This window comes from Stegodyphus dumicola, chromosome 7, assembly GCF_044657685.1.
Source record: "Stegodyphus dumicola isolate Sdum_Otavi_A_Nest chromosome 7, ASM4465768v1".
NCBI lineage: Eukaryota > Metazoa > Arthropoda > Arachnida > Araneae > Eresidae > Stegodyphus > Stegodyphus dumicola.
In genome coordinates, this window is record NC_140774.1 from 141,684,572 (window position 1) to 141,709,665 (window position 25,094).

Genomic DNA, 25,094 nt, shown 5'->3' on the forward strand with positions numbered 1-25,094 from the left:
TTAGCAACAAACATATTCGCAAGACATTCCACACTTAACTTGAATTCTAAAATCAATATCTATTCAGATTTTGCAATACCTTGAGGCAATTCATTCGCAAATAGAAATGTCCGAATGTTCTTTCGTGTTTGAAATAAAGGCATCGAGATGATTTCCCTAGCCTGCTTATCTGGAAAACCAAACGACGCTGGCAGAGTATCCTAATGAAGCTGTTTCTCTTTTACGTTATTTTCCTTTAGAGATTTTCCTAAGTATTCTTTTCCTGATCATTAATGGTCGGCTGTGGTAAACACAGAGGATTCTCGAAAAGGGCCAAGCTGTGTGTGGAATCGCTTTGGTAAACAGCTGTTAAGCTTTTCTTCGAGATATTTGATCATTTACGGAAGAATGGTATCAGTCTTTATTCGGACTATGTATACAAAAGATAAGCCTAACTTGGAGCATGATTATGCCTAGAAATGCTGATTTAAACAAATCGTTTTCAGCGCACTTTGCATTTATTACTTCTACATTTCTTAAAACGAGTATGTCGCAATCGCAAAAATTTAAGTGACCAACTGATATCAGCCGTTGAGATAATGTGATGTTATTTGAATAACATGAGCATTTTATTAAAATTCCTTCTCGTTTCACAAAAATGTTTTTCAAGAAAACGAAGGAAAAGACCAGAAAATACAAGAAAAAACAAAGATCAGAAAACACAAGAAAACCAAGAAAAGACAAGAAGACAAAAAAAGGAGAACACGCACAAAAAGAAAGAACATGCAAAGTAAAAATACATAAAAAATCGAAACATCTTCATTAAAAATTGTAAAATACAGATAAACAAAAAACCAAATACAGTTAAAACAGTTAAAAAAAATTACGATTAAAATTAGAGTTTCTACTCAAAAACGAAGCAATTTGGTCAGCTGGTAAGAAGGTAGATTTTTCGGTGCATAAAACTGAAAGTTTACTTTTTGTCACACTCGGCAAAAAGACATTGAAGGTGCAGAATCTGACTTAATTCACTATTCTACTGAATTTCAGATGTAAAGTAATGACGGTTCATTAGGCTTAACTTTCCACTTAAACTTTTAAATTTTTGATAATTCTACAACCATTGCATACAGATTAACTAAAGGCATAAAAACCACATAATTGAATAACTTTTAAAGCAAAAAATGCACAATTTACCAACATATAAGAATAAAAAACTAACCTCACCGAGCCAGGTAGCAGAGTGAGAATATATATATATAAGATATAATAAAATACTATGGCTGCGCTAAGAAACGAGTGGCGACCCGAAAATTGACTAAATATGCAAAATATAACAAAATACGTTGGCTACCGTAAAACACGATTGTCGACCTCAAAGTTGGGTATTCTAGGTTTTGTGTTCTGGCCCTAAATTCATGTGTTCTCCCAAATTCGAGATTTTTCTGTGCTACATAACAACCTAGAATTAACCAATAGCAGAAGCCATTCCACTCAGCCATTTACGACTGCAAGCTACTAAAGGTACCATTATCTAACTACGCATTTAAAATATCACATATATATGTGATTAGTGCAACCGATTGCAACGAAAAAGAGAGGTGTACAGTTACATGTTATAGCAGTCTCATATACCAAATTTCAGCGTTCTGTGGCTACTCGTTCTTACCATTACATACAGACGTCAATAAAAAAATCTCTTCTGAATCCATTTTAAAATCCATTTTGCCAAAAACGGCCTTTTACGCTGTCAGTACGTAGAGATGTCACGCAAAAGCATCCTTCAAGAGTTTCGACAGCAGTTGAAATATGATACCCGAAATTTTTTGCAGTTACAATACTTCCTTTATTTCGTACAAGAAGGTTAAAAAAAAACGAGTACATTAAAATTTTAAAATACATTACACTCAAATTTATTTCATGCAGAGACAATTACAAACAAAACAAGCGATGCTGGTTTCATAGCTTCTTCACAAATCTGATCAAAATTTGTTCAGAATTATTTGGCAAAAACACTGAAAAGGGATCTGAGTTGGTGAACTTCTTTTTTGATACACCTACAAATCTTACTCGTAATTTTTTTTTAATATTTTGCGCTTAACTCGTTAAAAATACAGAAATAGAACTATTACAACAAACATACTAAATAGAACTATCTCGCACTTTTCAGATTCAAATATTTAACATAAAATTCATAATGATATTTTTTTGCTATTTCTCAGGGTATACAGAGATACATAAGTTTCTTTTATTTATTTATTTAACATTTTTCTAAAAACGTATACCATTCGTAAAATTTGCTTGAAGAGTAAACATTAATTTAATTATTTACCTTGCAAAATTTGTATTTCCTGTTTATCTTCTGTCGTCTAACTGCAACATTTATAAAATACATTTAAAACACTATTTATCTTTGATATTTTGAAGCATTTAAGAAGTTTGTGATTGGCTAAATGCGTGGGGCTGATGTAATAATCCATTGATTAAGTTTTGAAACTAATCTTAGTCTAAAAATCTCAAGATAGGATTAGGTGCCTTTCACAAATCCATTGGTTGCATAGATTTTTAAAAAAATATCAGAAATGTACTAAATTTCACATTATTTACAACATAAGAAAGCTTCACAGCATCTGACAATTCACATTAGAAACATATTAACGCCATAAAGTAATGAATCAGGATGTATACAACGATATTGAAATTATGTATTTATTTCTTTCAGAATGTGGCAACAGTGTTGTCATAAACCTTTTTCGCTAAACTTAATTTCCTATTTTGAGTAATATTTTTTTCCCAAATAGCCAGACAGTGGACCAATAATGATCGAAGCTACTGCTAATTCATTTATGGCATCATCGAAGATGTTGCTCATGATGCAACATATGCTAATCCGATTTACGATGCTCTCGCAGAAGGGTTAAAAATACCCAACACATCCACCCTTTAGGCCCGAATTTAAGCCAGACGTCACAAGCAAGGCAGTTAGCTTCCACAAACTACCGTAAAGACTGTTGTTCTTAACTTTTGTGCTAATCAGCCTTTATCTCGAAAATCCATGGGTTGTATTAAAGTAGGTTGAAATACTTACAATGATCATCAAAATTAGAGGATAATAACAGAAATAAAATGTAACTCCTACTTAATGAGAAATTATTAATAGAATTTTGTACAAAAGCATTAGTTAAAAAAATTACAATATTTCGCAATTGATTATTTGCATAATACTGAAATTTCGGAAATTAAGGAAACTGGAAAATGATGGAAAAACTAAATCCCATCTTTTGGGAAAAATTTTTCTTCAATATAGTGAAGACATCTTGAGGCTTTACAAAAGTGTTGATTAAATCTTAAGCAGTTGCATACACTCTTCTAACAGTGCACTTTTAAGCTTCTGGAGAATCCGAGAAGAGATTTGACGAGCTGAAATTCAGCGCCATAAGGCATCCCACAAATGCTCAATTAGGTTCAAGTCAGGCAAGTAATATAGCGAATCCATTCAAGTAATATTTTCTGTTTTCAAGTATTCTGACGCCACATATGCTCGATGAGGCCGAGCATTGTCATCCATTAGCAAATCCTCTGGGCTCACAGCACCCCTAAACAGTCTAATTTGGGGTTCCAGTACTTCTTCCACATATATTAGGGTGGCTACAGAACATCTTTGAAATATATGCACTCGGGGGTTCCTCGCCAAACCGTTAAGGCATCTACACGTGATATTTATTTATGTCATGTTGTTGAAGAGAATTTGTCAATAACAATGTTTCATTTTCAGGACTTCAAAACTGGTGGTAATGCGGGCATGTTACAAAAAAAATGTACTTGTTATTTCCTTGTACTCCCGATGATAACAAGGCTAAAGAGCAATAGGCAATTCGAAATCACCTATTGTTTTACTGAAGCGCAAGGTAGTCACTATTCTGTTAAATTTCAGAAAACTAACGAGCGCCTAACTATCGCGATTATATACGTGCAGATCAAAATAAATTTAGAAATGTAGATATTACAGAAATTACATAGAAGAAAATTTAACTATGCTATTTGAAACGAATAGCTATAAAAGCTTACTATAAAAGCTTAATTTTCTTTAATTAACTATATACTATAAAAGCTTAATTTTAATTAAAAGCCTATAAAATTATATTTTATATTCAGCTGTAATAAAAATTTTAATTATGAACATAAAACAGCAAATATTAGATTATGTTAGCATAAATTTAGAAAAAAACATTATACATGGCCAATTATGCGTAATAAATATAAGCCAAAATTTTATATTAGAAATCTTTCTTTTTATTGGAACAACAAGATGTTTATAAATGTACCGCATCTGTGCGGCATTGGGGCGCTTAAAATATACAGAAAGCCAAAAGTCATCTCGAGGGGCTGAGGGTAGGGGAAGAGGGGCGGAAAACCCTCGAACCCGGCTCTGGGTGCTGTTCTTCAAAATTCGGGTGGAAAATAAGAAAAAGTTGGACTGTCACTTGTATAGTGCTCAAAGCTCTTACCAATGAAAGATGCTGTCTTGTACTCCTTGCCACGATAAAGTTCATGGTTTTGTTTTGATTAGGTCAGACAAGTGAGGTAAGTCACAGCAACAACTCAAGGCAAGCAATGAACAGAATATTTATACTTAAGTTCCATTAACCTGTAACTATACAAATAAAAATTTCATTAGTTGAAAGCAGATTAATTAAAGATACACACTCTTATTTTACGGAACACTTGATTGTTAAGTCCGTAACCAAGAGAGAGAAATCAAACCAAAGATAAATAGTTTGTATCAGCACTACAAGTATAGCAATCTGATTTAAAAGAAACTTTTTTCGGAAAAGTTTATATTTCTCATTTCAATAATTATTAGTTTCCTTTTTAAATGAATTAAGAGTTTATTTTGAGAAAATTTGTAGCTATTACCTCCCATAATGACATTTCAATGAATTTCGTTGCAATTAACTTATATTTTTCTACTGGTAAGTGCCCAGATTTCGGCATTTCGCTGTATTTATGATCATAGAATCTACTAAAAATAAATTGTCTTGATAACTTGTCAGCAACATATTGTTTTAGCATCAAAGCACTGCATCAGCTTTTTTCAAGAGAATCGTTTAACTACAATACTTTATTTAGTAAAACTGACTCTTATATAAATAAAGGTCAATATTTTCCACAAAGCTCTTCAGGAACATCATAAATAATCACAACGATAAACCTGATCGCTCCTGGAGGTTCGTAACAAAAAAGGAAGCTATTATGGTTATCGCTAGGATCATTTTCTCACATAAAAATTCTTTATGAAATAGAAAATGGTTTTGGGTTCTTTCCCACAAAGAAAGGGCAAACCTGGGGGTGTATTACATCGACTATTTAAAAAGAATATAGAATTTAGAACTTCAGCCACAAAAAGTATGATAGATAATTCAAGCTCTGTGAAAAGATAATATGTATTTGAAATATGTAACAGTGCATTGAGAAGATAGGTTCAAAATAAGGAATATCGACCAAACAGCACATTTCAGCTTCAAAATTTCAAAAGAAATTAATGTAAAAGCCAGTTTACATTCCAGCCATTCCTAAACGAGTGTGAACATAAGCCATTATCACCCTATACCGAGGAGATTTCCTTCCACTACGAAAAAGTAACTCTCAAAGGGTATCTATCCTTTATGATCTCATCACGCTATTAAAGAGGGTAATTTATGTTTGAAGCAAATGACGCACTTTCGAAACTCAGAATGGATCTTGGAGGGAGAATATGTCCTACCTCCCTTCCCCACATGTAACAGATTAGTTTCTCGGAACAAACACGTCAGAAGTGTTCGCAGAATGCAAGTTATTTTTATTATTTCCTACAGCTGCATTCCCTTATGATAATGACAACACTTATGGCAGCCTTTCCAGAATTTTCCTAAAACTTCCATAAACTTAGTCAGCAACATTTATGGGCTTAAAATTTGTAGGCGAAGTACATAATAAATGATGATAGTCATCAATATACGTATTTCGAGAGCTGCCATTATTTTTGTTAATCATCTGCTTTATATTTGGATTACTCTCAACAAGTAATCAAAGAAGGAGCTCTCAGTAACTACATAACCTGACGAGCGAATATCACATTAATTTCAGATTTGATTCCTAATTTCTTAACTATCTTAAAAGGTAATGGGTTAAATTTAACGCAAAATGTAAAATTTAGCTGTCACGAAGGTCTGGCTTGATTCCTTTGATTACAGCAAAGCATACTAAGGCTATCTTTCTGAGGGGACAGATGGGCTTTCTAAGGAAAACGAGCTAGTATACACGTTACACATGGAAAAATTCACAAGCTCGAAAAGGCTTTTTTGACGTTCTGTATGTCCCGTTGTAGAGACATTAGGTAACTTTGAGGCCAGAGAGATTAAAAATTAGCAACCGCCCTCGCCGGGAATCGAACCACGGACCTCTGGAGTACCGGCCCAGCATGCAGAACCACTATACCACCAAGGCACGTTAAGAAAGTGGGAGATAATATAATATGATATTTAATATTATCTTCCACTTTCCTAACACATGATATTTAATAAACCTTATAACCTTTATTTATTAAATATCATGTTCTTCGCACTTAAACCATAAAATTCAATTCAACAGCAATATCACAAAATAATTTAAAAAGAGCATATCTTTAGAATTTCCGATACACAGTCTCGCGTGCTGGAGATAATTTTTTTTTTTTTTTTTCGTACAGTGTTACCATTGCTCGCTTTGAAATAGTTGATTTTGTTAGTCAAAATTTCGCTAAAGTTTTACAAAATATGACATCGATAATAAAACAAATACGAAATTTGGGCTTACAGATGCCCATATTCGGGTGAAGAATTTTGTTATTCAAACTTTGATGGATCTAGGTACCGTTGTTGGTAAAAGTATAGCTTAAGGTACCCCTTGGCGAAACTTGGCGATTTTTGGCGGTACGTGGATACCGATTTTGTGCAAATCTTTGACTCGTTATTTTGGCTATGACGGCAATTTTTGCTCCAAAAATCGCCGCTACACAAAGAAATAACAAGACAAACAATTGCACAAACTCTGTATCCATGTACACATCGACTTATTTTCACTTAAAAAAAATCCCCGAATTGCACAAAAATGGCAATGCGCACTCCTTTGACTTTATCCATCTACACGTCAACCTATTTTCACTTAAATAAAAAATCCTCGAATTGCACAAAAATGGCATTGCGCACTCTTTTAACTTTATCCATGTACAAGTCGACATATTTTCACTTTAAAAAAATTCCCAGAATTGCGCAAACTTGCATTGCGCACTCTCTTTACTTTGTCCATGTACACATCGATATTATTTTCACTTAAAAAGTCAAAGGAGCCCCAAATTCTACAATATAGGCACACAAAAATACATAATCTCAATAAAATAACATAAGAAAGGAAAAACATGTTATACATTTAAGCACTACCAAAAGCAAATATTCACTTACCATGATTTTCGAATTCGCTTCGTACACCCAGAGCCATGTAAAATTCAAAATATAAATCATACTCAAATGACTTTTTTCAAACCAGGTACTCTTTCTGATCGAACGCTTCACATAGTGACCATCTGAACCTTTCTTCCTACAAACCCATTCAAATCCATCTAAACGGTTTTTACATTCGACTAGACGCATATCCTTCCTACATACAGGACACTTATAATGGCTACTAAGTAAACCTTCATTTACACACCAGTCAATTAAAGCTCCAAGTTGTACAGAAACTTCAAATTAATCTTACTACATTCGGCCATTCTACCGTCTAAAGAATGAAACCAACACACACCACATAAACGCTTACAAAACATCCCATGATTAAAAAATTCCCAGAATCATGCACCCGATTACGTCACAATAGGGTTTCCATAACATTCAACTACTCAGACTACCATAAATGAAACAACAACTTGGCGATAAATCAAACAACAACTTCACCATAATACTCCACCATAATACAAAAGGTACCTTAAAGTCTACTCTACCCCCATTGTTTTATCACAGAGCGAGAAAAATACATACATTTATGCAGATTCTTCATTATTTAATTTCTTTAAATATAATGCATGGCGATAATATTTGATGGCAACAATTTGAAAAGTGATTCAACGCATTTAAGTTTTCAACGCAAAATGCCAAAACGAAATTAATAACATATCTGAACGCCTTTGGGCTAATAAATTGGCAACACGTTTAACTTTACTTGGCCTAGAAGAAAGAAATAGCCATTTAGCAGTTGGATATCCGATTATCTTGAATAACTTCAATTTACTACTATTACTATTCTGTCTGGTACGTACCTTGTGATTCTATACATTATGCCTGCGTATAGAAATACAGATTACAAAATAAACACTTTACTCCCGCGACCTTTCTGTGACACATTGTATTCACTAAAAATCTGAATTTCCTTGATTCTGTGAGAAAATAAAAACATATATTCTGCTGACTTAACAGCGAACTTTACCTAGAATAATTGCAACATATTTTTGTAGCATGTGCTCTCAGATTTGACTTCTGGAGTTTCACAATGATTTTTCTTCGCTTAGTGTCTTTCCTGCGTTTCTTTAACATTAGATTAGGTAAACTATCATATCAATGGAGTTTTAAATTATCATATCTGAGAATTATCTTCCTTATACATAGACCTTATTCAAGGATTTTAGAAGAATGAAGAATGAATTTTAGGGTAATGAAAGTTCGTATTCGAAAGTATAAAAATTCTTTATGCGAAGAAAAAAACACGAAAATCCCTTACACCCAACTCTGTGACACAGTAAACCGAGCTGCCTAGTACGTAATAAACGAAACAAGATAAATTATTCCGCGTACATTATATACTCACATATTTCACTATTGCCGCTGGGATAAAATGCACAGCTTCTAACCTTATAATAACAGCTATTAATTGATAATTTTTCTATTTTCCAAATGTTACATCCAATGTTACATAAGATCAAGCTGAACGCTCAGGCATGTTGTTGGTTCAGATTGAATGTAAATAATGCGTTGCTCTCCTCGGCGAGACGGCGCGTGGCAAAAGAACAGAGAAATTCGAAAGATAAATTGAGCGTAGCATTATTTATCTTAAGATAAATTTAAGGTTATTTATCTTAAGATAAATATTGCTGCCTGATTCTGATAAATCAGTGCTTAATTTATTATAAAGCTTTATATAAATTATTATTATTTAGAACTGATTTATTTGCCTGATACAGATAAATCAGTACGTTAATAATAATAAAGTTCAGATAAATTGAGGTTTAACAACGCAGCCTTCAGCTAGTAGAGTTATTAAGCACTGCCCGAAAAGGAGCCAAATTCTCTATGCGTGGTAGAACCAGCATTTCTTAAAAGACATACGATACATTATATCATTTAAAACTGCCACTAACGGCGAATGATTTTCGCATACTCCTAATTTCTAGTAGCCCCATAAATTACAAAAATTTTGTTTAGGAGTACTGTTTCATGCTAAAGATGTCGTATTCTAACTCAATTCTTTCTCAAAGTTGGTTACAGAAGAAGAAATGTAAGTGATGTTTCCATTCTGTATGAATGTTACGAAGTTTGTTTTTTTAGTTTAGGTAAAATGCTGTCTTTTAAGAGATAGACGTAATGTTGATCTGTTACAGTGAAACAGAGCCATATATTCAGAATTGCAAGGAAAGATCCTGTTAAATAGATATAACGTAATTAAAATTTTTCTCAAGAAAATTATTTAATAAAAAATAGTTGCTTATTGAGTTCTGGATCACCTAATATACCATATTATTAGCGCATGTTTGTAGTTATAAAAAAAGATTCCTGACTCAGATATTTTTCTTTATTTAACAGTTTATTGTATGTTTGTGGTAGATGTTGATTTTGATATTTAATTGCAATTTTTTTTTATTTAGTAATACTTTTTTTCTCTAGAATCTGCTACAGTTTTGTGCTATTATTTGAAACACTTTTACTGCATTATTTTCTTATGCTTTACTAATCGAAAAGCTTGTCTTTGATACAATTACCACCAAAGAGATTAGAATAGCGGGAACGATTCTATTCATATCCAATATTTTAATACCTCGTAAAAACTTAACTTTATTTTTTCAATATTACGTGTTTTGATGTACTGCAGATAATGATTATTCTTTTCATTAATTCTGGATACTACAGTTTTCACAATGATTGGAAATTTTACTAGTTCTGTATTGATCTAGAAGTTTTGATCCCTTTTAATTATCAAGGAAATAGTGTTTCCTGTCAATTGAATCTTATCTCTCAGCATACCGTTCTTAATTTCTTTCTGTTCACAATTCTTGAAGACGTTTGTTGATTTGGAAAAAAGCCATTCCATGCCGAGGTGAAATAGTGATGTATTCTATAATTCGCATGTCATCCTGGTACATGAGTGTCACTATGCAATATTTTGTTTCGTCCAGAAGAATATCAGATTTCTCAGTTTGAAGGTACAAAGTGCTTTCTTTATAAGTAAATCTACTAAAATTTTTGAGTTTTTCTCATCGGTACTCTCTTAACATATTAGCTTTGTTAATATTCAAGTAGCTTATGTGAAAAACCATAAAATTCTCATACAGCTAGCCAGCTTTTTTCCTGAAGGCTCACATCGTAGTCTTGCAAGGTTTTAATTTAATTACTCCAATTTTTTTTAATTATTTTGGTTTTTTAGCCCAAAAGGCGTTAGCCCAGAAGACCTATTAATTTCGTTTTGGCGTTTTGTATTAAAAACTTTAAATGTCCGTTTCATTTTTCAGATCGTTCCCACCAAATATTTTCGCTCTGTGTTTTATTTAAAGAAATAAATAATGAAGAATCTGCATAAATGCAATAAATGATAATAATAAATATAATAATAATAATAAATCTGCATATATAAACAATTTAAGCAATTTATTAAAATCAGGATTTTTGAAGTTGTGATGATTTAATAATTTGACCATTAATATTTATGTGTATTTCTCGGAAGATTTTATTTATTTATTTATTTATTTAGGTTAATGCTGGGCGGTCTGTGCAATGGAACTCTAGTCCCCAGCGCTCTTAAAGCCGTCAGGGAGAGGACGCATCACCAAACTGTCAAAATTATTTTTCCAGAACAATCGACAGATGCTGTCATCTATGTCACAGTAAGTAATGATCTTTAATCAAAACTAATAAAGGAACTCATTAATACCAAGATGTAAAGAAACTTATGTCATTCACGAATACACGTTAAAAGGGGATGTTTGCGTTGCCGTTTGCTTATCTCAGAGATAAAAGGGCACCACAAAGAATTCACGAAAGAGCAGGGGGTTATGTCACAATATAACTGCCATCCAATATGAAATTTCGTTCAGATACGTAAAAGACATTAGAAGTTTAAACCGGTACTGTTCATTCATGTCAAATTTGTTTTGTAAGTATTAAACAATCAACCTAGCTTTACCTGTTTCAGAACTTGTTTCAGTACTTGTTTTGAGAATTTCTTCAACAATCCTGTTGATGTTAAGCAGACTTCCTTTAAATTCTGAATTAGGAGTTGATCCGCAGGACTATATTGAAGATTAGGTTTCTTCTATTTATTAGAAGCTTCTACCTGAATATGATAATTATTCCGTAGATGAATCAGTTTATAAGGTATTTCTCCCTCCTTTCCGCAAGCCTTAGTGGTATAACGGTAGCACACTCGACATGTGTTCGAGAGGTCCAGGTTCATGTCCCGGGAGGGCACTGCACAATTTTCTAGTCCTGGCGAGAATATTGTACAATTTCACATCCCTTGTTTCAAATAACCTAATGACTCTACAAGTTTTAGGATGCCTTTCTAAAGGATTCCAGTCGGATGACCGAAGCAATCGTATTTATTTAACGTGACATACTTTGTCATTCTGTTTTCAGTTCTCCTTGTCATCCGAATGAAACCATCATCCTTTTGAAAATATTTCTAATAGCTCGAAGCTGTCACGAAGTCACACTGGAAGAGGTCCAGAGGTCTGTTATTACGATGACTCCATTATACTAGCAACTTAAATCGACGCAAGTTATTATCAGATCTATTAACGCACATTGCAGCAAGAAAAGTTTTGGAGAAATGCATTTCTCTTAGTAGTGGTTTGAATCGGAGATTTTAAGACGCAGCAGTTACGTTATGTTTTGCGTACATAGTTACAGTGTTTTACTATGCTGGGGAGGAATTGGGCTAGCACCTGAATTTTTAATAGAAAAGGAAGGAGAAAAAAGAACCAATTAGAATGAGAGGAAGATATAGCATACTTCTGTGTAGCAAATTTCTGGGAGTGTTTCTTTGTATTCCTAAAACGAGCTTACTTCTTGAAAACATTTCTTATTTCATCTCGCATCTCGATAGTTCTGATTAAGGTTTAAAGAAATGCGATCTCGTTATTTTACGTGATATATTAACTAAACCTCAAATTACAGAACCTTAGTTGCTTATGATCATCTCAAATGAATGAATATATTGTGTTATATAGTGTACCAGAAAATTCAAATGTATGTCCAAAAACGTATAGTCGTATCAAATCGTTTGCCTTGGTAACAATGCATTTCTATGTATGCTTCTTGAACCAGCTAAGAATTAAGGATTTTTTTTTCATTCCCGCTTCTAGAAAATATTCTGCTACTTCTTTCCGTTATGCTCTTGTGGGTCTAAAAAAACACGGTGTTGACTGATATAGATTTTATTTTAGTTGGAGAGTTTTCAGCGATTCAAACACCATCACCATCTGAAGCTGCAACTAAATGAAGAGCAATTACCTTAAAAAGAAAAATAGACTTACGAAGTTTCAAGAGCATACGTACTACATACTGTTCGCGGTCCTTCTAAAAGAGAGGGGGTGAAGAAAACGAAAAGAAGCAAAGTTAGTGGTGCCATCTAAGAATGGAAATTTTCTTTTAAAAGAGATTTAAGAAAAAAAGGAAAAGAAGCAGAGCTAGTGGTGCCATCTGTGAATGCAAATAATAATCAGAAATAATCAATATAGAAACGAGTGTGACAAATGAGTTAGAATTTGAGCCATTGATCACTATGAAGATATTATTATAGATATGGAAGGCCACCATAAGAATCTCCCTAGAAATCTTTGAGATACATCTATCTGCAAATACAAGGTAAGGAGTTCATTCAGTGCTTATTATTCCTCTCCAAACCATCATATCTATATAATCGTAATGATTATATCCCAATATTGGTGAGAATATTTCATTTTCTTGCTTCTTTCGGATAATCCATTTAGAATCAGGCAAACCAAGCTTGAAATTCTTCACGAAAAATAAAAATATAGATCCATTATCGTAAACTCCAGCTATCAGATTTTGTAAACCACTTCGATTAGCCTCTCCCCCCCCCTTTTTTTTAAGCGATGTCAGTGAACAAAATTATTCTCTCTCTGTCATAAAGGCTTACCTAATGAAAACATCGTGTCGGATTCTATAAAAAAATATCCGCTGTTAAATTTTAAAATCCTTCAGAATTATGGCCAGTTTCCTATAAACTATGTCAGAGATCTATAGAAATTTATAAAACTGTACAGTAAGACCCCGCTTAACGCTGGGGATACGTTCCATCAAAGTAGAGCGTAATGCGAAACAGCGCTAAACGAGGATATCTTAACATGGAAATAATGGAGTTAGGGGAAGATGGATAGATAATTGGTTAGGTATTAAATTTAATAATTTTTTTAATAAAAATAAAACCAAATATTTATTTCTTACAAAAATAAAAACAATATAAACGAATATACTTGTAAAAACAAATAAAATTCTCAGTCAGATCATTCAGTCTATTCTGTGTTTCCAATTTTCTGCCTTTTTGTCAAGAAGGCATGCATTCTGTTAGAAGTTGTTGATAAGTGGATAAAGTATCTATAACACCCCCTCTTGCTTTTGAACTCCTGTCAAAATTTGGATCATTTTTAACAAATTGGTCTATAATTTCAGTTATAGTGGTCAAACTCCTTTTTAGAAACGCCATCGAAAGTTCTTTTTGCTCTTCTTCGAAATCACTCCTATCAATATTTTTGTTTTCTTCTTGCTCATTTAATTCCTTGAGCTCATCATTAGAAAGACTGTTTCTTGAACTATTTCTTCGACTGCTGTTTCTTGAACTATTTCTTCGACGTCTTCCACATTTACCTCATCTAAACCGGTTTGTTTCGCTAATTCCACTATTTCATCCATATCGACAGAGTGTCCAATGTCTTCGCTCTTACTTAAATCTGGCCAAATGTTCTTCCATACTCCTTTCAAAGATCTTTCTGTTATCTCATTCCAAGAAAGGTTTACTTTTTCTACAGCATTTATGATATTGTAATTTTTCCAAAATTCTCTTATTGATTGCTTCTCTTCTCCGTTTGTTTTTTCAAACATCTGTTTAAAGGTTCACCTCAAGAAATAAACCTTAAAACTGGATATAACGCCTTGGTCCATTGGTTGGATTAAGGCAGTTGTGTTAGGCGGCAAGAAAACCACTTCAACTGGAATGCATGTTGTTAAGTCTGATAAATTTGTTGGGTGGCTTGGAGCATTATCAATTAATAGTAGTGCTCTATGTTCAAGTTTTTTAATTTCGTCTTTTAATTTAACAGACTGGCAGAAATGTTCAGTGAACCCAATCCTGGAAAATTTTCATAGTTATTCATGATTTTTTATTAGACTCCCAAATTACAAGTAAAGTTGATTTAGATATGCCCTTCATCGCTCTTGGGTTTTTGGAGTGGTAAACTAGTAGTGGTTTTAATTTGAAATCTTGGCTTGCGTTAACACCCAGTAGAAGGGTTAAGCGATCTTTTGCAGCTTTAAATCCAGGTGCTCGTTTCTCTTCACGGGATAGAAATGTTCGTTTTAGCATTCTTTTCCAAAACAGGCCTGTTTCATCAACATTAAAAACCAATTCTGGAGGATTGTTTCCTTGTTCAATTATTGTTTTTAATGTCGCTGGGAATTCAGCCGCCGCTTTCGTATCACCATTTGCTGCTTTTCCTGTAATCTTTATATTGTGTAGATTATTTCGACGTTTAAATTTATTAAACCCTCCTCGACTAGCAACGAAAGTTTCACTTATGTCACTGGCCTCAGCCTGAATGTAATTAAAAATTCCTCTAGCTTTTTTTATTAAGATAGATTGGCTTAATGGCATATTGCGTTCAATTTCGTCCTCAATCCATATAGACAGTCGTTTTTCCATTTCCTCTATAATGTTATTTCTAGAACCGGTAATTCTAGTGCAGAGCTTGACGTAATTGCAGTTACCGATGACAGTATTTTTTCTTTATTCTTAAGAATCGTCCTTATTGTTGAAATTGCCAAATTCAATGCAGCACTAATTTGAGATTGACGTTCACCAGAATCTAATCTTCTAATCACTTGCATTTAAGTTTCCAGTGAAATGTTTTTTCTTGTTGCTTTCTTTTCTTGTTTTTTATTATCACCCATGATAAAAACTAAAGATCATAATATTTGTCACTGTATTGATCGTTATAATATTATATAAATTTATACTTACAATAATGTCAACAAATGTTTCAAATGATTAAAATGCGTCCGTACAGCACCGCACCAAACAAGAAACACAACTACACTATTTCGGATTAGCGCAGCGCATAATTTCGGGGAATCCCCGGGTTGAAATAAAAGAGCGCTAAACCGAAACAGCGCTAAACGAAACAGCGTTAAGCGGGGTCTTACTGTACTTGTAGCTTCTAAGGAGTTATATAGAGAGATTTTTATAGAAATATGTGTGGATATTCTACACAGATTTGTCAGAGATTCTATAAATCTTTCCAAAGTTTCTAACGGTCTCTTGTACAGAATGTGACATAATTTGTATAGAATTTATAGAATTCAAATGAAAATATCAGATCCAGTTTATAGAAAATTAGGCCATAATGCCATAATGAAGTAAACAAGTTTCTTTCTTTAATTTTCAATGAAAGGACTTATAGAATCTTTTGGAGGGTTTTTTTTTTTTTTTTTTTTTTTTTTTTTTTTTTACATTTTTAAACCGAAAACATTTTTAAACCGATAAAATTTTCCTTTGCTATTTAAAAGAATCTACTTTAATTAAAATTAATTAAAAAGTTAATTTTAAAAATTTAATTTTTATTTTTCAATAGAATTTTCTAGTCTAAATTTTGAAGCGATCTATGACATGGAAAGTAGGGTTTGAAAACTTTCGAAGCAGCTCCGACTTTTTTCCCGAATAAAAATTCCAATAACATTTTGATTAAAAAATATTTGTATAAAAATAAATGCACTTTAAATAATACATAAGAAAAGACTATTTTCTTATCTTTATCTTACATATGCAATAATTAAAATAATTCATTAAAAAAAATTAAGAAACGTTTTCTCTTATCTGTATCTTACATACGCAATTATGAAAAGTATTCATTTCAGAAATTAAAAAGAAGCATTCATTTCAAGAATTAAAATTTTATAATTAGAGGCATAATGTTAATCTTTTAACTAATTTTATTATTAAAATTTATTTCACGCTTTTACAAGATTTCATTTTTTTATAAGCAATATCATACAAAACATTGCACAAAATATTATCAACTCTTATGAGTAAAGAGTGTTTATTTTTTTCGTATACATGTTATATCAACATCAGGAAATAATAATTACGAATAACTTCAACTGCAGTTTTACTTTGCAAATTTTTATAGAATACTGTTCTATACAAGCGTGATAAAGGTTTTTAAAATAAATAAAAAAATTAAAATAAAAAAGTGATAAAAGTGATTTTGTAGAGCAACGTTTTGATAGAATTTTATTCTGTAAAAGCTTTATAAGATTTCTACGTAATTTTGTAGAGCAAGATTTTTATAGAATTTCTGTAAAAGCTTATAAAATTTCTACATAATTTTTAGAGAAATCCGTCTACTTAGGATTACATGTAAAATTCTATAGGAATTTCTGTAGATCTCTATAGATTTAAAAAAATTGTAAGGGTTTTCGCATTTAATCTTTTTTTAATACGATTTGCTCTGTTATGAAAATTAGTAGTAGGTCACTTTCTATACCAGCATTCAAACTGACCTTACGATGGGTAGCTATGGACAGAACATAAGGAGAGTCTTTTCTAATACTAATTTGTCCAAGTCCATTAGAATAAGTTTCAGTTTGTTGAATTGGTTTCCAAAAGGCATATATTCTCTATCTGTAAAACATTCAGCAAGTTTACCAAATCTATATTTGACGATTCTGCTTCTGTTAGGTCAACAGCTTCTCATCTCAGAGATTTTTTTTAAATGAAACTTAAAAATACAGATCCTACTATGATATTATACCTATTATGATATCCTATATGCTATTATGATATTATGCCTTTATTTGAATTTCAGAAATTTATTCATCAAATTTAAATCGATAATGGCAATTATGTTTTTCTTTTTCTCATTCCATGGAAAAAGAATGGTGAAGTGAAAACTTTAGATTACAATCTAATACCTCGAAGTTCCAAATAAAAAATTAAGAAAAATAGTTTTAAAAAATTAATTAAAAACATAAAATCTTTAGTTTAAAAAGAAATTGTTAATCTGATCTTGGTATGCAGATTTCAGTTAACCACTGAAACCATTTTAATCTAAGCAACTTGCAATTTTTAAAAATTAGTTTCCCAGAAAGTAAAGGTTTCGAGAACCTAAAATTTTATATTTAAAATGAGCTGCTCAAACTGGTTAAGATAAAGAAAAATGGTAGAAAAAATTCCCCATGATATTATTTCGCTATAAATTAATACCAAACGGCAGCTTGTAACCTCTTTGATTACGTTTATTGTAGATTTAGTCATTCAAGAAGAAACTATTTATTCAACTTGACTGAAATGAGATTGCGCACAAGAATTGCAATAATTATTTTCCTCAATCGCAATACTTTTTGTTTTGCCAGCATAAAATATCCGCTTTTGAAAACATTATAAACATCTCTTAGAAGTTTTTAATAAATCTGAATGGTTGGTTACTTGATGGAATGCGATTAGTTTTATATATGTAATGAAAACTCTGGTCACTAATGTAATTCATCCCAGTATTATTTTCATTGAGAACTTAAGTTTATTCAGCCACTCGTTTATTTTGTTCCCTTCTAAACTACAGTATTTTTTAAAAAAATCCCTTAAAACAAAATTTTATTATGGATATTGTCAACTGAGAATACCATTCTAAAAATTTGTAGACATATTTTCATAATCATGTAGTTAAAATATCTAGTTGTGTTGAAAAACTATGTAGGATTTATTTTCTTCTGCAATAAAAAAGAGAAGAATATCCCAATCGCAATACATTTCAAACACCTGTTAAAAAGTTTTTAAACTTTTTTTATTTTAAATTGCTATTTTAACCTTATTTCATATTTGCATCTATTTTATCCAGTGCTATTTCCTAGCAAGAATAGAGTTTTGGAAATGTTGGCCCAATGCTGATGCGACAAGAACAACTTCTCTCTCCTAAATTTCCCATTACATTTAATTTTTAATCTAAATTCTTTATTTCGGAAAGTGCGAAAAATACTTTCAGTGACTTGAAATATATGATAGAAAAGCAATTTTCTAGCAGACATAACAGTTTGATTTTGGATCATTTAATATTATACCTAAAAGTTTGCTGCTGTGTCACGTCACTGACTCATAATCTGCTCCAAAAAAAAAATAATTTCTTTGTATCTTCGTTTTTTACCTGTTCTGTTTGTAAGTGACGTCAGCATGGGGAGCACTTCCCCTTGGTTGTCTAATGATCTTATTTACGAGAATTTCGTTCATTTTTGTTATCACTGGTAATGACTTTTATCTCTCAAAGCGTAGCTATCTGGAATTTACCAAGAGTTTTATTAATTTTAGGAGTTTCGCAATGAATTTAAGATGAAAAACGACTGTATTTGATACTTAATCAAACTTACTGTTTGTCTGCTGGTTCAAAACAATGACTCTCTGTAAAACAGTAAGATAAGATCTGACATCGAGCAATAACTGTGCTATGAATCCAAAATTTAATTCTCAATTTCAATTCCTAAAACTTTTATTAGAGGATAGTAACAATTAAATGTTGATCAATATCTTGCTTTAAATTACAAGAATAATGCATTTTACTGAGAATGGAACAGAACAGCTATTTATTTTTCAACAAAAATAAATAGCAGTTTTGTATTTAATATTTTATAGTATAATACGTTATAAAATAGCACACATAACAGGTAAATTTCTACTTGATGTTAAAATCTCAAATATTTTTTTTTTCGTTCCCAGGTGGTGGTCGTTTTCTATGCAGCCATCATTCTTATTCTCGTGGGAACAAACATCCATCGCTTTCGCAAGACTGCAGTAAATTCAACAAGTGGAGGGCAAAATGAAGTTCCAAAGCATCAGGCTATTGTAAGGTTGGACCATAAGGAGAGAGCTTACCAGACCTCAGCCACTCCAGAGGAAATAAAAGCTGATGTGGAAAATCAAGAGACGGACGGGGCTCTTGTATGACAACGGAAAGTGCATTTCACAAAATAGTGCGCTCGAGATTCATTAATGTTATTGCCTGTTAGTGGTGGTGAACCGAAGAGTAAATCTACGAAACTGTATAGATAGAATCTTTTATGTCAAAGTGTGTATTTTGTATTTATGTCTCAAATGTTGGTTTCAAGGTTTACAAAGTAGTCGTTTCAAATCTCTTCTGTTTTAGTTCGTTATTTTGAAATAACTATTGAATGGGAAATGGTATCATTTGTTTACAAGAATATGAAGGTGTATGAGGCAAATGAATACCAAATTCATTAATGACCAGTTCTGGAATAGCTGTAGAACATGAATATATATTTATTTTTTCGCAAAACTACCAAACAAAAGATTATGAAGCGTTCGGATAACATAATCTTATGCATCATACATTTAAAGGACATTTAAAAATATTTTATCGAAAATATAGATATTTCTCTATAATATTGGTATACAAAAGTAAATAAAACAGATGAAATGCGAAAGTATTTGTTATATATAAAAAATTATCTATCTCTACTTTCTATATAATGTTTTAAATAGTAATAAATATTTTCTAACGAAGCAAATTATTATAAAATAAGGAAATAATCTATTGATAGAAATTTTCTTCTTATTGCCAATAAAGCTTTTAAGAATTCGTTTCATAGCCTAACAGAAAGTTTCTTTCGTTAAAAACTAACATACTAATGTATATCTCTAATTAGTTAAGTTATGGCAATTAATTCAGTAATAATTTATCCCTTTCCACAGTTGCGAAATTTTTGATTTTGTGAAAGTTAAGCTTTCATATTATTTTCTCTTCCATTAATAAAAGTTTTGATTTCTTTTTGGACTATATACTAAATTTGAGTTGTTGCTGAAGTTAAAATATTCTTCCTCAGTATAATTTAGTATTTATTTTAAAATTGCGACTTACTTTATACTTCGTGTTGAAGACACGAATACTAAGCCAGAAAAATGAGGTGATAAATCTTTCATTAATCGAAAATGATTTCATTCATTTATTTATTGCACGTCTACCGTACATAAAAATCTGTCGATTTTAGCAATAATTTTAATACCAGTCTCATCGTTATACAAATGGGCTTACATATCTCTTCTCATAAATTTACCACCGTCTTCTCGTTTCTTCTATCATGCTCAGAACCTAGCATGCCAGTGGCGGGCCGTCACTAGATTTGACGTATCTGAATCCGTCAAATCTAGAGCTCTGACATTTTATGTGTTGACACTCTCAAGTATATTTTTACTTAATTGACACTCTCAAGTATATTTTTACTTAATCTTCAAAAGCATTAAAAGAAACATAATTTTACTTCTTTTGAAACAGCGCGCATTCGACTTTAATCTGATTTTTGCGGTTCCCGCGAAAGGGAGGACCGTGAATGAGATAAATTCCGCAACAGAAGGAAGAGGAACAAAGACCTTGTTTGTTTACCTTAGCAGTGCATAAGCCACATGATCTCTGAGCTCATCTACATTCTGTGTTCACATCATTAGCTACACATAATTCACGTGATGTCTGAGGTCTTCGGAATGTATCTCATTGCGTTGGCTTGCCACAGGAAAGATTAGCTGGCTTTCACCCCCCTTGTCGATGGGAGACATACCATTAACTACTGGGGGTAGATCACAGAAAATTTTAATTTTCTAACGATTCTCAGGCAGCGAAATTAATTTACTTGTAGCGCTATATTTTAGTTCGTCTTAACGAAAGCTTTCTTATAGTATACGAAAGAATTTATAGTAAGATATATTTATGCAGTAATTCCAACCTACAAAGAGGAGAAGCGGCACGAAAAGTTATTCCTCATGCAAGATATCATTAAGAACTATGTGAAAGCAACCTTTAAAGCTGTTTTATGTCAACGCGCTGATCAGCTGTCAATGTCTCAACCCTACGGTTTCCATTGCTTGTTTGCCATATTCTTTGGAATAATATATTATTGAAACAGACAAAGATAATGATAATACGCAGAATTACTGCGCCTATTCTTATTTGTACAAGCATGAAATATTATGCCCGTCATTCCAAAGTGGAATATTACACAATTTCAAAATTATTTTAAAAAAACTAAACAACGATCTGTTTTCCCTTTCTTCTTAGAATAAATGTTTTTAACTATTTAGTATGACATCCATCGGATTAAAAACAATTATATTTAATCATTAAGGTATAATCACTTCCTCCTTTTAAACAATTTTTATAAATTTATGAGATCACATTTATCGTTATTGTACTTACTATTCTTCAAATTATGACATTAATCCTTGTGTTTAAAATGCAATAAACCCTGTCGCAACGGTTACCTCTCTAATGTGAACATTTCTGAAACTATTTCCGAGAACGTAAATAAACACTGGTAATGGATTTTACAGTATGAGACAGCCACCAACAGCGATCGTGCGCTGTTGTCTTAGAGAAGATTATAATTTTTCTCTATACCAATTTCTCTTCGGAAAAGACCACGGCACCAAAGAAGTTCTTTCATGGCAAGCCATCGTAGGATTAAATATTCATTGCAAATTAATGCGAATCACAAGTATTCTCACTTCAGCTGCTTTTTAAATTAAGATTTCAGCATGTTACGACGAGTATGATGAGTGACTGCAAAACATGCTAGAAGTTAATTTTATAACATTTATCCCTCCTAAAATACATTCCAAAAAGCAGATTTGGGTTTTTTTTTTCAAGTCTTTAATACAGAGGTTTTCAACCAGGAAAAAATTACCCTCTGGCAGGAAGTTTATAGTTTCAGCGGAGAATGCAGCAGTCTTTTATTTAACTATTAATCATTCAGTTTTAGTTTCATAAATATAAAAAAACCTCGTTTATTCAAATTTTGTTATTTATCAACATTTTCTATACTTTTTGTTTTTTGTTGTTTGTTTGTTTTTGTTGTTTGTTTATAAAAACTCATTAAATGTAATCAAAATCTATATAAATGCATATATATTTTGCGAGATTTGAAAAAAAGAGGGTATGACCTTCTAGCAATTGTTAAAAGGTTGCATGAAGCAAAGTAGGCGAGAACCACTGCTTTAATATTTAATTGAATTTTATTTGCTACAGAAATTCTGTCATGTTTTTACAAATAAAATTGCTCTTTTGCTAAATTTTCTCCTACAGATTCTAATTTTTGGCCGAGCTATATATTTACAGATTATTTTTTTATTATTTATGGACTGCAAAGTAATCACCTCAAATACGCAAAACATTTACGCTATCGTACCTTTATAAGTAATCATTTAACGAATGTTTGTATAGTACAAATTAAAGTAAAGGATTTAAGTATTTTATATTAGGTAAAGCAGAGTTAACGAAACAACGTTTAATTTTAAGGTGATTTGATAATCTTTCTGTAATCCTATTTTGCTTTCAAATCTCTCCAAATATTCTTTTCTTTGTTTTTTAGTTATGAAGGGAGTTACAAGAAATTTTAAACTGCTATCTGTGACTTCATTACATTTTAAAATTGTTACACATTTTAAAATTGTTGTGTTTAATTCAAATTTAATTTGACATCTGTGACATACATTTGAATCTTAAGATTACATTTTTTCCTCTATGAAAAATAAGATTGGAAATTTCGTATGGTTCATATAATTTAATAGAATAATTATACCTTTGTTACAAGAAAACTTCAAACTAAATTAAGTATATTATGATGTTATGGAAAATAGTAATTTAACTTATTTGCCAAAGCAAGTTCATTCCTAGCCCGATAAGTTCCCCTTTCAGAATGAGCTTGCATGATTTGTCCTTTGATTCTACATTTGGATATAATCTAAGGGGTATGTTTTGCATAACTTAGTAACCAAATTATTTGTGACTTTCTAAATAGTGAAAAAGTAAGAATTACGGGTTCCTTGCAATTGCAATCTTAGTAAATCACGATACTTCTCCAATTTCCCCATCTTTAACTTCTAATTACTTTAAAAATATTTTTATAGAGTTATAATCCTAACAATTAGAAAGAATACATCGTGGCACTGTACGGAATTAAAAATAATTCTATGAAACAATTTGAAAACCCATAATGTCAAATAAAATACTGTTGGAATTATAGTAATTCTTACACTAATAAATTAAGTAACTCTCCAGATACTTTGGTAAAACGTTTGATAGCAAAGTTGCCGTTGTACACCAGTAGGATACAGTTAAATATAGCTTTCAGTTAATATGAGCTGTCATTCTGAGATTTGAAATCCTAAAAGTATTGTCCGATTTTACTGTGCATCAACGAATGCGAGCAGACTTCCAAAAGACAAATTTACTTCCAGTGTTATATATAGTATGCAAATTTCTATCATCAAGGTTATGTGTGCACATCCCATGGCTCAGAACCTGTAATGTTTTCTTATGAGGGTTTGCCAAAGATACTGTTTTAGTACCTTCATACGTTACTCAAGTCTACACTACACCAGTCTTTGGATTTTATGATTTATACTGAGTCAATAATTTGGCTTCTCTATTTTATGTCTTGGATTTAAGCGTCAGAACACAGAACTAATTATTAAGCAAACCATAACATGTATTTAATTTCCTGTTTACAATTAATGATATTAGTAGGCTTGTAAATATCACGTAAATTAATTGGCAGCTGAGGTGAGTAATACGTTATGCTCTATAGAATAAATTTTAAAACCTTTTTTTTTCTCTCATTCAAAACAGCTTAAATCCTAACCCCACAAAATGAATTACACATTATAATGTTGAGCATTATCAGACATTACATTCATTAACAAGACAGGATGCTAACCTTACGAAAGTTTGAGGAAATACGAAAGTTATTTAACATTTCTGCTAAAATTGAAACAAGGAATTTAGATCAAAGCTATATTTTAAGAGAAAAGAAAGCCCATAAATTTCCTTAAAGTAAGAGAAAATAATTTCTAAAACTCTTCAAAAGCCACTGTAATCAAAACATTTGCATTTAATCTATTGTTCAATCTTATATAATTATTCTGCTATTATTATCACAAACATATCATATGGGATGTATAAAATTCCTATTTGAATACCACAAGCAGAAGGGAGATTTGTAATCATAAATTATGTTTCATATCAAATTTCGAGGGAAACAAATTATATCTTCCTGGATCTTCTGTATTTAAAACAGTATATAAATAAACGTTTGTTTCTAATAATACGTGTCGTTTTCTTTCTTTATTTTAATCCTTAACTTGACTTTTTTTAATTAGTTGAGAAGCACATTTTAAATAAAACTAACAATGAATGTGAAATGGTACTCCGTGTTAGACTATGCCTTGCGGCATGTGAAAGATTGAAAAGTAATCAAATTAAAGATAATATTATTCGAAACAATTACTAGTCTATACATATGCGAGAAACTTCAGTTTAACGTTCGCTTATATCGGTAATTCATCCTTTTTGTTATTCAAACTTAACCAAGTGCCCAACTAAACGTAACTAATTCTAAGGTCCTGCTACGCAATTAAGTTTTAGATTACCACAGAAGAGAACCATCCGCGTAAAAGAATTCAGAATGAATTTTCTGAATTCAATTAATTTTCTGAATGATTTCCTGTTTTTTATTACTAGCAAAACGGATACATTTTAATTTGATTGCATA

The 25,094-nt window shown here is 31.6% G+C and overlaps 1 protein-coding gene across 1 annotated transcript in view; it reads left to right on the forward strand.

Annotated features, from left to right (window-relative positions):
* LOC118187339 (uncharacterized) overlaps positions 1 to 24,648 on the forward strand; it is a 217,669-nt gene extending 193,021 nt beyond the window's left edge. The window contains exons 2-3 of the mRNA XM_035357535.2: positions 11,008 to 11,140; positions 19,255 to 24,648. Of these exons, the coding sequence (XP_035213426.1) occupies positions 11,008 to 11,140; positions 19,255 to 19,482 (361 nt within the window). The 3' untranslated portion in view covers positions 19,483 to 24,648. The remainder of the gene's footprint in view (positions 1 to 11,007; positions 11,141 to 19,254) is intronic.
* The last annotated feature ends 446 nt before the right edge of the window (positions 24,649 to 25,094 follow it).